At 36.5% G+C, this 14,801-nt stretch overlaps 2 protein-coding genes across 2 annotated transcripts; one reads left to right on the plus strand and one right to left on the minus strand.

The window, feature by feature from the left end:
- Positions 318–1,172, plus strand: LOC18774166 (zinc finger MYM-type protein 1). The gene has a single exon (XM_020565696.1). The coding sequence runs from the start codon at positions 318–320 to the stop codon at positions 1,170–1,172; it is 855 nt and encodes a 284-aa protein (XP_020421285.1).
- LOC109949454 lies at positions 9,578–10,747 on the minus strand. Its single transcript, XM_020565033.1, has one exon. The coding sequence runs from the start codon at positions 10,443–10,445 to the stop codon at positions 10,005–10,007; it is 441 nt and encodes a 146-aa protein (XP_020420622.1). The 5' UTR covers positions 10,446–10,747; the 3' UTR covers positions 9,578–10,004.

Here is a 14,801-nt window from a genome sequence, read left to right on the forward strand (position 1 = left end):
CGGTGAATAAACAAGATAATGTGCGAAAAGCCTATATTGTTTTAGGACTTTGTCAACCGGAGTTAGAAGACTATCCAAGCCAATTAGAAGGGCGAGACTTACGTCGATTTAATAAATTGTGGTTTGGTAAATTCCCTTGGCTTGAGTATTCAATTGCTAAAGATTTGGCATTTTGTTTTCCTTGCTTCCTATTTGACATGAATCATTCACATTCAACCTTTACTATTCATGGATTTCAAAATTGGAAGAGAATTGGTGGTAATCAATGTGTATTTCAAAGTCATCTAGGCAAGCTAAATTCTCCACATCATCTTGCTATGCAAAAGTGGGTTAGCTACCCATCTCTTCATATTGAAAATGTGGTAGATAAGCAATCAAAGCAACAAGTGATGGACAATCGGTTGCGACTTACAACCATAATAGAGAGCATTCGGTATCTAGCAAATCAAGCATTGGCTTTTCAAGGTCACGATGAATCCATTGACTCATCTAACCGGGGCAATTTCATTGAAATCTTAAAGTCTTTTGCAATAATGAATATAGATGTTGAGAAAGTTGTTCTAGATAAGGCTCCTCATAATGCTCAGTATATTGCCCATGATATACAAAAACAAATCTTGCATATTTTTGCTACCAAGGTGAAGAAGAAAATTTGTACCGAACTTTGGAAGAACAAATATTGTATTCTTGTTGATGAATCACTTGATGAATTAGGTAAGGAACAAATGGCTATTATTCTAAGATTTGTTGATTGTGATGGATTTATTCGTGAACACTTTTTCGATATTGTGAGTGTCGTAGACACTAATGCCTTAACTCTTAAACAAGAGATATGCAAAGTGCTTGATAATAACGGCATTCTAGTGGAAAACATGCGTGGCCAAAGGTATGATGGTGCTAGTAATATGCGTGGTTCATGGAATGGATTACAAGCATTGTTTCTTCAAGATTGTCCATATGCATATTATGTGCATTGCTTTGCTCATCGCTTGCAATTAGCATTAAATGGTGCGGCTAAAAATGTGAAGGTTGTGTGGAGATTTTTTTCAATGTTGACTAACATTGTGAATTTTGTTCGTACTTTTGCTAAGCGCCGTAATGAGTTAAATTTAATTCGAAAAGTTGAACTCAAAGAGTTGTTGGATTCTGGGGAACTAGAGACAGGTAGATGACTAAATCAAGGTCGTAGTTTGAAACGAGCTGAAGCCACTCGTTGGGGATCTCACTTTGCCTCTATTACAAGTTTAATGAGTTTATTTCAAGAGACTAAATTACTTCTTCAGGAAATCACTGAACATGGACCTAACCAACAATTTCGTGGTGATGCAGAGAGTAACTATATTGCTATGATGTCTTTTAAGTTTGTGTTTGCATTGCTTTTTATGGATAAAATTATGGGATTGACCAACTTTCTCTGTCAAGTGTTTCAAAAAAAAACACTCAAGATATTGTAAGTGCTTTAAACTTTGTTGAAAACACAAAATCACAGTTCCAAGATATGAGGGCACATGGCTGGGATGATTTATTCATGAGTGTGGTATCATTTTGTGAACAACATGGTATTGATGTTCCTGATATGAGTTCTCGTTATATGATGGGCACACGTCGCTCTTGTCAACAAAAAGATTTTATTACAGTTGAGCATTACTATCGCAGTGATATATTTAATGATGTGATAGATTGCATGTTGAGGGAGTTAAATGACGGATTTCCAGAGCAAACTGTTGAACTTCTTATTCTTAGCTCAACATTGGATCCTCGTAATTCCTTCAAATCATTCAATATTGGGCATCTATGTAAACTTGCTGAGAAATTCTATCCTGCTGATTTCAATCCAAGTGACTTAAAGGCTTTGGAAATTGAGTTGATATATTTTCAAAATGATATGCATCGCCTTCCCTGCTTTAAGGACCTCACCACTCTTCCTCAGTTATGTCAACAATTGGTGGAAACAACTTTGGCAGAAAACTACCATTTGCTTTACAGGTTGATTCAGTTGGTGTTGACTCTTCCTGTTTCTATAGCAACAATGAAACGAGCTTTTTCATGTATGAGAATTATTAAGAATAGACTTCGGAGCACCATAGCTGATGAATTCCTTGCTGATTGCATGATTCTCCACATTGAAAGAGAGTTTGCTAATAATATCGATAATGAAGAGATAATTGAGGAATTTAAGATTTCTAAGCCTCGTATGGTACAGTTTTAGATTAAAATAGTTTAGTTTTTGTGTTGCATTGCATTTACTTCTTTTTTTTTTTTTTTTATAGTTAAGCTTTTATTTATGTATAGATATGCATATTTGAGGATAAGGCTCATTACGTCCCCCCTGACTAGATGAATCTTTTTATTTTTATGAATAAAATTCACTCATACCGTCGAGTTTTTAAGGTAAGTTTCGCCTACATAACTTTTGAATCCTGGATCCGCCACTGCCTTAAGGTGTGTTTGATTTATGAGAAAAATGGCTTGAGAATGGGAGTCCATGCATAGGAAAAAGTTTTCTGACACATGAGAAAAGATGGAGGGAAATGAAACCCTCCCTCCTCCTTAGGTTTCATTTTCCCTGAAACCAAAATGAAGACATTACTCATTTCAAACTCCTTGTTAGTTCATATATTAGAGCATTGGGGGTGGGTTTGAAATTCATTTCCATGAAGGGGGAACTTGAAACATTTGTGCCCCTTCGGATTTTCTTTGTTGGGCACTTGGGACAATATTTATTGCAATTTATTGTGAGCACATTCCTCACATTATAAATTAGAAATACATTTTTGCCTTTTTATATATTTTTATTCTTTGGTGTTTTATTTTTCAAATAAGTATATTATTGGAGCAAAGGACTCACTAGTGTAGTGGTTTTGAGTATTTACTCCCTCAGGCAAGATCCTGGGTTCGAGTCCTAGTATCCGTGTTGTGTGTGTGAGGGATCCCTCAAATAAACTTATTTGAGGAATATCTATTGTAGGCCCCACTCCGGATTGTATTTCATTAATCCAAACCATCTATTTTGTAGATACTCATTCAAAGATCATCTCTACAAAACATCACTTGAATCGGATATCATTTGACCACTCAATTGAGTTATTGAAATTTTAGTATTTTCTTGAAGCACCGTGTTCATTGATTTTGTAAGACACAATTGGATGTTGAAACGGTTTCTGATTTGTCTAATTTTTTGTAAGGGTGATCTATGAATGAAGACCTAAAAAATAGATGGTTTGGATCATTGGGAAAAAAATTGTAGTGTACCCTAAAGGGCGTTCCTCAAATAATTTTATTTGAGGGATCCCTCAATAGAAGGGGACTGTATATATATATATATATACAGAGGACTTCCATTGAGGGATCTCTCAAATAAGCTTATTTGAGAGACACCCCTTGTAGGTCCCACTCCGGATTGTATTTCACTAATCCAAACCGCCTATTTTGTAGATACTCATTCAAAGATTATCTCTACAAAAAATCACTTGAATCCGATATCATTTGACCACTCAATTAAGTTATTGAAATTTTAGCATTTTCTTGAAGCACCGTGTTCATTGATTTTGTAAGACACAATTGGATGTCGAAACGGTTTTCGATTTGTCTAATTTTTTGTAACGATGATCTATGAATGAAGACCTAAAAAATAGATGGTTTGGATCATTGGGAAAAAAATTGTAGGGTACCCTAAAGGGCGTCCCTCAAATAAAATTATTTGAGGGATCCCTCAATAGAAGGGGACTATATATATATATATATATATATGTATATAGCTTTTTTTTGGGTCAATTATATATATAGCTTAATTATGTTGTAATTATTGCTAATGTTGAAGCTAATTAAATTTCCCATTTTGATTTTGCAAGAACCTAAATTTTAATTCCTATTATTACACAAACAAAATGAAAATGGTAATAAAAGGTATTTCCTAGTGATCATTTCCCAACATTTCCAACAATCATTCCCATGTAGGAATGGACTTTGGAAAACTCATTCCATTAGGGGGCGGAACCATGACTCAATGTATGGGTGAGCCAAAACATGAAACACAAAGTTTAATTATATAACCATTTTGGCCTATTGAGTAGCTATTAACTACAAGATATGCAACATCTTTTTTATCTTCAATAAAATAGTACAAATTTACTACTATATATTCATCACTACACCACAACTTCCTATAGATAGAATGTCAAAAATGCTATAGTAGGCTACGATAGCGCTGTAGAAAGCGTTGTGTCAACTGACGCTATAGTAGTCTCAAATATACGATAGCGCTTTTGACACGCTATTGAAGGTTCATATTCCATAGCGTTTTAGGAACGAGAGAGATGGACAGAGAGCCAGAGTGCAAGATAGCCAGAGAGCAAGAGCGAGAGAGTTAAGAGGGTTATCACGGTATTGAAATTTTTCATGCTTCCACTCCAATTTTTAATGTCCGTGCACAGTGTTTTTTTTGTTATAGCGTTTTCTGTTTTCCTTTTTGCGGTCAACTAGCACTTTGGTATCAATAACGTGTTTTGGTGTAGTGCATGTTGGAATGGAAATTTGGCAACCATTTACTAGTGCTGGAAGGGGCCATAAGCTGAAATTATGTCAAATTTTCCTTTACATCTTCTTTCATGCCCTATAAATATATTAAAAGGGATGGGAAAGGGTTCCAATGCCACATCTACCCTACGCTTGCCTCCACCGATGTCATTAAGAGCAACTTCACCCATTTGTCCTTTGTCATGGCAATGGGGGGAGTTAGGGTAGCCAATATTCACGTGAATAGTGGTTGCCCTTGCAAATAGTATTGTGTGTTTCTACCCGTTGCCATGGCAAAGGGTAATTACTATTCATTATTTTGTTTTTTTCACAAATTCTTTTACCTCAATAATTAATTTGGATAAGATTTTCGGGTTCCTACGTGTCAAGACTATTCATAATCGGATAAAATTTCCGGATAAGATTTTTGGGTTCAAATTTCGGATGAATTTCAAAATTCAAATTTCATATAAATTTCAAAATGCAAATTTCATATAAATTTCAAAATGCAAATTTCTAATGAATTTCAAATTTCAGATAAGATTTTCATCCAATCAAATCAAGCCACGTGGCATCTCTATCTGTCCAAAATTTTCTACAAAACCAGAGTCTCAGCTCATACTTCTCACACCATATCTTTCTATATTTTCATTTCTCAGAGTTTAGAATTCATATCCATTCTCAAATGGAAGATTTTAGGAGATGCTTGGAGAGGCAAGAGAGAGAAACAAATGAGAGAAACCGTAGAGCAGATGAAAGAAATATGTTGCAGAGAGAAGAAGATGAACAAGTTGTCATAGCAGTGGCTTTGCTTGATGAAGAGAACCAAGGTCGCTGCCGTGGTTCACAAGTTGGCCGTCGCCGGAATGTGGACAGACATAGGCAGTCTCGGGGTAAAAATCTTTTGGAAGATTATTTTATCCCAACTTCTTTGTACTCTGATGTTGATTATCGAAGGCAATTTAGAATGCAACCTCATTTGTTCAATAAAGTCATGCATGATATTTGCAATTATGATACATACTTTGTTCAAAAGTGTGATGATGCTGGGGTTTTGGGACTTCTTCCGGAGCAAAAGCTTACAGCTCTTATACGAATGTTGGCGTATGGAGCATCTGCTGATCAGGTGGATGAGATTGCCCAGATGGGGAAGTCCACTACGTTGGAGGCCTTGGTAAGATTTTGTGATGCAGTTGAAACTCTGTACACTGGGGACTACCTGCGCATACCTACTCCCAGGGACCTCCAATAGCTTCTATAAAAAGCCGAAGCTCGAGGATTTCCAGGAATGATTGGTAACGTCGACTGCATGCACTGGCAATAGAAGAATTGCCCAACTGCCTTGCAAGGTGATTACGGAAATAGAAAAGGCCAAAAAAGCATCATCCTTGAAGCCATTGCTGGCTTCGACACATGGGTTTGGCATGCCTTCTTCGAAGTTGCCGGATCCCAAAATGACCTCAACGTGCTGGGTCAATCGATCCCCGATCTTCAACGATGTTTTGAGAGGCCAAGGCCCCAATATCACATATCAAGTCAACAATACAGTCTACCAGACGGGGTATTATCTAGCTAACGGCATCTACCCGAGGTGGACCATATTTGTCAAAACCATTCTGAATCCCAAATCCCATAAGCAAAATTATTTGCTACCTATCAAGAAAGATACAGGAAAGATGTCGAAAGGTGTTTTAGCATCCTTCAAGCTCGATGGTTGATTATTCGAGGTGCAGCCCGTATGTTTGATGAGGAGGTCCTTAGAAGCATTATGATGACTTGCATCATCCTCCATAATATGATTGTCGAGGATGAGTATGATTATGATGCTGCAGAGGTCTACGAACTGGATCCCATGAACACGGCCTTGACACAAATTTATGAAAGGCCCATAGGGCCAAGTGGAGAACCGTTTGAGCTGGATCCGTTGGTGAGGGATGGTCGTTTCATGACCCGTATGATATATCGATATACAAAGATGCAATCTTTGTATATTCATGAAATCTTTGCCTTCGCAGCCTTTCGGCCAATGGGCCTCGCCTCCTTTTCCATGGGTGAGTCTTGACTCATAGGGGAATCGAGAGGTGAATCTGATGTCATTGATTCACGGAGTGGCGTCTCGTTTAACGTAACGGCGGGACCCGTGAGAATAATTCTGAAGCCTTTGCAATTTTTCACCACCTCCCAACATTCATGAAAGGCGTCAACTTGACTTGATGGAGCATCTATGGGCGGTGAAAGGCAATGAAGATGAATGATAGAGCATAGATGCTTTGGTTGGGTTTTATTTAGTTATGGTTTTGTTGTGTTGTTTTTTATTTATTATGGTTTGGTTGTGGTTTGTTATTATTATTGTGCCTTGTTTGTAGTTTTTTTTATTTTTATTATGCTTTGGTTGTGGTTTTTTCTTTTAAATATGTTTTGTTTGATGTATGGAATATGTTGAATAAAAAGGTATTTTATTGAATGCTTTGTTTATTAAATAAAGAAAGCCAATACAAGTCATTAAGAATTACTACTACTAAAATAAAATACATGAATTACAACAACTTTAATAGAAAACATGAAAAATACAAATACATAAAAGGTATGCCAACTAATTTAATGGTTTTGATCATTTAACCAATCCGTGTTGTTAGGCCCATCATCCTGGAAAAGTCTTCTTCCCATAATATCCCTTCGTTCTATCTTCCAAAATTGTTTTGTTTCAGGGGACATATGGCTTGTATCCATCGCCATGGTTTCCCAATCCGTCTTGTCCATCTCTTTTTTGCGCAAATACTCCCTTTCTTGTGCATATTCTGCTTTCATTGCCATCTCGTTCTCTTGGCGTTTCTACTCCATTTCAACTCTTATGGTGCTCTGCCTTGCAATTTCCTCCAAATTTTTTGATGTATTACTGCTCAAATTATCCCCTTTCTTTGCCTTCGCAGCCTTTCGACCAATGGGCCTCGGCTCCTTTTCAATGGGTGAGTCTTGACTCATAGGGGAATCAAGAGGTGAATCCGATGTCATTGATTTACAGAGTGGCGTCTCGTTTAACGTAACGGCGGGACCTGTGAGAATAATTCTGAAGCGTTTGCAATTTTTCACCACCTCCCAACATTCATGATGGTTGAAACTTTGTTTGCCTTGCCCAATTGCACCAAACCACATTTGTGCTTGAATCATCTATTAAAAAAAATTAATGGAAATGTAAGAAAATATTTAAAATATATTATATATGCAAGTAACAAAAAATAAATAATGAAAATGCAAGTAACCTTACAAATATATTGGAAGTGCAAGAAATATTAAGAAACAATTGGAAATGCAAGAAATATTAACAAAATATTGAAAATGCAAGAAATATTAACAAAATATTGAAAATGCAATAAACATTAAAATATATATATATATATATATATATTAGGACATTAAACTTAATAAAACGAAAATAACAAAATACTTACCTCGTTACTAAGATTTTTCCCGCTTCTATGGTTGTCCATCGCTTTTGCCAAGGCTTCCCTCCATTTTCCCAAATCTTTATTGAGAATTTTCCACCTACAAGACAATGTCATTTCTGTACGAGTCGACCCCGGAATTTTTTCACAAAATTCGGCATGAATTTTTTCACAAAATTCGGCATGAATTTTTTTCCACATATGAAAAAATTTCATCTCATTGCCTGACACGGGACAATGACAAATTTGGAGTCAAGCCTCACACAAGAAAACATCTTCCATGGTGCTCCACGGCCCTCCGGTTTCGATAGAAGAAGTCATAAATATAAGAAATAAAAATACAATTTGAAAGAGAGGAAAATGTTGAGTAAAAAGTGAATAATATTAGAAGTAGAAGAAAATGTATGAGGATTGGTGTTGAAAGTGAAGGGTATTTATAGAAGAAAAAAAAAATTCGATTTTTTTTCATAATTTTATTGCCAAAAAAATGTCAGCCGTTGGATTGGAGGAGGAGAAGCAAATCGAAGCGCCCAGGGCTTGACACCTATCTTCTACCTGTTGGAGCTTGCACAGGGCTAACGTCAGCATACGCGAGTTTAAATTTTTTTTACCATTACACGCGCCAATGGTAAAAAAACCAACGCTGACATCGCGCATGACGTCATCAGCCCTCGGGCGACACTGGCCTTCGGGCCAACCCGTCTTCGTTGGTCCCACTCCCAACCAGGACTTGGGCTTCTCGCTAGAACTGAGTTTTTTTTTTTTCTCTCCCCCTAGCCTTGGACTCAGCTAATCGCTGGAGTTGCTCTAACCGAACGGGAGGTTAGGGAGCTTGCCTATTCCGTACGTCTCATGTGTCGACTAAGACCATGAGAGACATGTCTTAATTGGTTTTATCTTATTCTTGGTAATATGAATAAGTAAGTTCACATGACAGTGTTGAGTGTCAGTATAATTTAATTATAAAAATATATATTTTTTCAACACATAAAAAGATTTTGGTCACATCCATCTTTTAAATAGATTGTCACATGGCAGGAAACATCCTTATTGAAATTTTTCTCAGACGTGCTACTATAAATATCCTCTTCGTGAACAATCAAATGTACGGAATACTTTAAGCTTTAAGCCATAGTGTTTAGTTCCACTAAGTTACTAGCCAACCAAGTTTACTGACTTGATTGTCAGAGAATTCTTCCCCAATAACACACATGCCCCTTCAATTTGCTCATTTTTTAGGTTACTATCGTAAAGCAAAAGAGCAAAGATATTGTATTCCTTACATAGACAAAGTTGGTCTTGCTTTCACTAGACTATTGTGAAAACTAATTAATTTTATTCTTTAAAAAAGGAATATGTTTAGCTGTTTCATTTTACCATTGTATTCTCTTAAATAAGAGAATTTTCTGACGACGTCTCTAGCAAAGAGTGCTTAAACATAGCCAAACCCTAACTCATCTTGCCTTACAATATGGAGAGAAATTTAAAAGATAACTGTTCTTAACCGCTTGAACTACAAATCACTTACATAATACTAAACAAAAGTAAAAAATCGAATGAACATGAAGATTCAAAACAAACGAAAACAAATAAATATCTTGATTCACGAAATAAAAGAAGGGGATCCAAAACATATTTTCATAGCAAGAGTTTTCTCTATATTGCTTATAAACAACATGGATAAATTATTAACCAGGTTTCCAGGTTTAACATTATATTATGTAATATTTTAGGTTAAAATATGTGAACAGTGTAAACTCATTGAAGACCAAGCAAAAACTACCGTTCACGAATCACACCCAATGGTTTTACTACTCAAAAACCATAAACTATATTCTTTTTTTTGCTTTGGTCCTGATGCTGCCGACTTTACAGATTCACTCATTTACAAAACACTGACAGACCAAATTAGGCCAATCAATCACCCAATCGTATCTCTCCCGAAGCATAATATCCCGCCTCACGAAAACGACATCTCCAATTACTGTATGTACACCCAAAAACGACATCAAAGAAACGACATGAGAGCCCAAAGAACGACATTAATCATAATTCTCTCTGAGAAGCACTTCTCCAAAAGCCAGCTCCGTAAAAGCGGGCCCACATCTCCTTCTCCAGCAAATCTGCGCCCTCCGATTCCGCGTCGCTCTTCTTCTCATCGCCGCCGTCGTCGGCGTCTCTATTGGCGTCCATGTCATCTCTGAAGAGGACGCCGCCGGCGAGCCCTTTAGGCCTGGGCTGCAGCAGCCCCTTCTTCTGAGCAGCGCACCGCCGCTTCTTCTTGGTATTGGCCCAGGCCTTCCTGCACAGCCCCTTTGGGACCTTGTACACCGTCAGTATCAGCAGATTCATCACGCTGCAGGGACAGCAGCAGCACACCGCTGCGCACTCCGCTGCCGCGCCGCCGGCGACTTCGCCGACTCGGCGCTTCTCGCGAGGTAACGGCCGAGTCGACGGCGGCGATTCAAACGAGGAGTTCCGAGTCATTGGGGGTTTAAAAATCGAGGAGGCTCGTTCTAGGAGGATTGAGAATGGAATTGGGTGAAATTAGGGTTCAATTGAGAAAATTGGGGACGAAGATTGGATTATGGGGCGGGGAAGATTGGGATTGTTTTGGATTCATTTTATTTCGTGGGGAAGATATTCCCAGAAAGCTAGAGAACCCAAACCCAAAATGAGAGAGAGGGAGGGCTACAAATGGGATATGGAGAGAGAGAGAGAGAGCGAAACGGACGGGATAAGAGGGAGCGAATCTTTCGGCAGAAAAATCGAATGACGGTGTGAGAGATTATATACGGTTCTGTTTGGGAAGACGAAGAAGAAAACTGAAAGGGGGCGTGGGAAATACGTGGCAGCCAGCAGAATCGCTCCACGTGGACACGTTGAGTCATAGAGGGAATGAAAGTGAAATATGAGAGATTTTTTTAAGGAGGAATTTTTATTTCTGGCAGGAAATGAACTGACAAAAAAAAAGAATTATGGTTGGGGCTTTTCTAGAAATTTCTCCACCCCACAGGGTTTCAGTTTATATGGTTCATGTGCTAGTTGTTTGATCGGTTTAAGCATGTCAAATTATTCCATCAACAAATTTAACCACTCTAATATAATCTGTTAAAACATAACACAACAAATATGTATTTCGGTTTGGGCATTTGTAGTCTAGTTTGTTAGTCTACTGTTGCCCTTTTCTTATGCATTATTTCTCGATCTATGTGTGTCATTCTTACAACAAATTATGCTAATTTTTTTTATATTGTTTCGATTTTATCAGATATACCCAAGTAATAATTTGCCTCTTATTGTGATTGTAGCTTTTTTCGATTTTTTATTTTATTTTATTTTAAAATAACAAGGGTACAATTGATTCAGTATATAGCATGGTGAACATGAAAGTTCTCCTTAAAATAGATTAGTAATAGTACAAGTATTTTCTGTTGAAAAAAAAAAAAAAAAGTTTGGTCATTTGTTTAATAACATTTGTTAAGTGTAATCCTCTATTGAATGATCAGCATAACTTCTTTTTTTTTTAATTTTAAAGAAATAATATTGATAATCCTTATAATTGTCAAATTATGAAATATCATCTTCTTAGTATTCAAAAAAAAATGAAGCGTTATCAATTTGGTATCTCAACTATGGTATTGTGCATCAATGTGTCCCTGCCGTTAGATTTATCTACTTTTCTATCAAACATCGTCACAAGACAAGCACGTGACTAATTGTTTAAGGATATTCTTATCAGACGAAAATTCATAAATCTTTATCACTCTCCCACAACGAAATTATGAAAAATAACTATCGTTGAAAAATTAAAGACCTATTGTTGAATGCTTTAGTATGACGAGAATACACCTAAAAATTTCACCTCACCATTGAAAAATTGGGGCACCAAACTGATAATGAATTTGATGGAATTGAAAAATTGGGGCACGAAATTGAAAAAAGCAACGAAAATGAATGGATGGCACCTAGACCATTGGTTGAGCTGTCAATCAAAATGAAAATAGTTTGACGGGCGTCTGTATCACTCGGCTTGGCAGCTCAAATAATTATAAATAAAATAAAAACGTGCAGAGCTTTGGGTGAAGGAAAAAACCAAAACCAAAACCAAAACGTGTGAAGGTGAGAACAGAAGAGAACAGGAGAGGTGGGGCTGCAATGAACATTCAGCAGCAGCAGCAGCCGCAGGCAATCTTATCCATTTGTTAATAATGTGAACTCATATATTTTGCCGGCGTCAGAATTTTGTCTTCAAACTTTTGCAGATTTGCATCACATTTGCACCTTTTCTCTTCTTCTTCTTCTTTTTTTTTTTTTTTTTTTTTCATAAAACCTTCGGAAGTGGTTGAGATGTAGCTTTCAGGTTGATGTGATTGTGAAATGAAATGTAAAATATAATGGTGGTCAATTTTCCGGGAGGAATTATTCTGGCCCTAGCTACTTAGTGGATCGCACTTGTGTATACGAGTCCGGCCAATTACGCATACACACTAATTAAAATCTTGTAGACTTCTAGTTATTGGAAGACCAAGAGTAAGAAAGATGAGGCTTTTCTTTTTTAAAAGGATTTTTTTTTTTATTGAGATGGACGATAACATATTAAACTCGCACACTATACGAAAGTTAGGATTCGAACTGAGAACTTTTTTTAGATGAGCAATTACTCCAACCACTATAATAATATTTAGTCATTTGCAAAGATGAGGCATTCAAGACTTTAACTCTTTTTTTTTTTTTGGGTCAAAGTTCAATACTTACCTTGAGGGTCTCATAATTTGAACTATAAAACTTTTAGGTATTTTACGAGGGAAAAAAAGAGAAAAATATGTTAAATTGATGATGTGATAAATAAGAGACCCACTTTTGTGCTTGCGTGGCAAGGGAATTCTCAAATGTATGAGAATAGTAATTCCCTTTTAGAGCATCCACAATAGGCTCCCTAAACCATATTTTTAGCTAAAATTTTGGAAGGAATTGGAAAAACCTACCTCCAATCATGATCCCTATCCAGCTCCTAAAATAGGAAGACCTCTGGGAACTCCTAAATATGAGGAGAGAGAAATGGTTTATAGTGACTCCCTATAATTAAATGCTACTATATTTTATTATTATTTTAAACATTGATGTCTTTAATTTTATCATTTTTTCCTGCATTTTATATTTTTAATCACCTTTCCACGTTGCAAAACACAAGCATATATTTTTAACAATTTTATCATTTCTTTTTTTTGCAGCACACTTTTTATGCTTTCTATTCTTTTTGCTGTAGGTGTTTTGCAACGCACAAGCAAAAAAAAAAAAATTTCAATTATTTTCACTGTAGACATTTGCAGCACACAAACACCCTTCTTTTTATAGTTCTTTTCCCCGTAGGTATTTTGCAAAACACAAAGAGTTTTAAAACACAAAAACCATACAATATCAAAATTGAATTGCACAACCAAAGACCAACTCCTCTTGAATTGAATACATTTTACCGTTGGCATTATTTGCTACAAAACCCAAAATAAAAATAGAATTGGAGTTCATCAAAAAATAGAATTTTAATTGAAAGCTTTTACACAACGAAAGACCAACAACTCTTGGAATTCTTTTTACTGTTGAAATTTAGCTACTTATATTGGATGTTCATTCGCTTGCTAGAGTGTTTTTTGTTGTGTCTCTTTTCTATGGTTAGACGGATTCTCAAAGTGGTGATTTCTTCAATCTTTTGGGTGGAGATTTGAATCGTAACAATCAGTATTCGAATGATGGCAATGATAATCAACATTCACCGGCTGGCATGGCCAATCAATCTATAAAAGAAGAGTTGCAAACTCAATCAGCCAACAAAAAAGAATTCAATTTAAAAAGGGCTTTGTGCTTTTAAAGTAGTCTAAGATTACCACATGTTCTTTGAAACGTCTCAATATAACACCTACACTTTTAATAATTGTCTCACGTTACCTATTCCGTCAGTCTTAAGAGACGTTCCGTTACGTGATGTAGCCCCCACTTCTTTTCAATCGCTTAACAATGGAGAGGAAAGGTTATTCAATTTGAGAAAAGGGGGTATTTGGGAGAGAAGGGAAAATTGGGAGAAGAAGGCTAGGGTTTATGAAAATCAGAGGTGCGGTTTGTATATAGGAGAATTTGGAGAAGAAATCACTATTTAGCGTTGGACTTTAAGGCTAGAAAGTGCAAAGATGGTGGTGCTTAGAGAATCTGGAGGTTGTCAACCCATATGTAAGTGGACCTATTCTCACTCATTTTTCTTGTTGTTGGCATGTGCATTGAACTGTTACTGGAGTTTTTTGTTTTGTTTTTTTTTTGTATACTTTTTTACTATATGCTAGTCCTTATGTGGTCATTGTGTGGTCCTTGTGTGTTCCTTATATTGTCCTTGTGTGGTCCTTGTATTCTCTCTGTTACCTTTGTCGGTTTGTTAAGTGAATCTTCCTCATACCTCTTACACAGATAAACATGTTGATGAGGTTGTTACATTTAAGTTTTTCCATGGAGGTAAACTAGTTAAAAATGGGTCAAGTGACAGTAAATGATCTTATTTGGGTGATGAAGTCAGTTGGTTTGATTATTGTGAGGTTGACTATATGTCCATATTAGAGCTATTTGGAATGGCTAAAGATTTGGGATATGACGATGGGTATGATGTGAGTTTTTATGGTGAATTTGATCAATAAGAACTCTATCAACTTGTGATGCCCAAAACAATGACTGAAAATTTGATCTTAAAAATTCTTATCACTGTATCTTGCGCAAACTAGAAATTTCCGCCTTGGATTTGAAGCGGTCCACGAAGTCTGCATCCTTTCTAACTTCCCACAATGACATCGTTGAGCATAC

This window comes from Prunus persica, chromosome G6 (assembly GCF_000346465.2).
Source record: "Prunus persica cultivar Lovell chromosome G6, Prunus_persica_NCBIv2, whole genome shotgun sequence".
In the NCBI taxonomy this organism is placed as follows: domain Eukaryota; kingdom Viridiplantae; phylum Streptophyta; class Magnoliopsida; order Rosales; family Rosaceae; genus Prunus; species Prunus persica.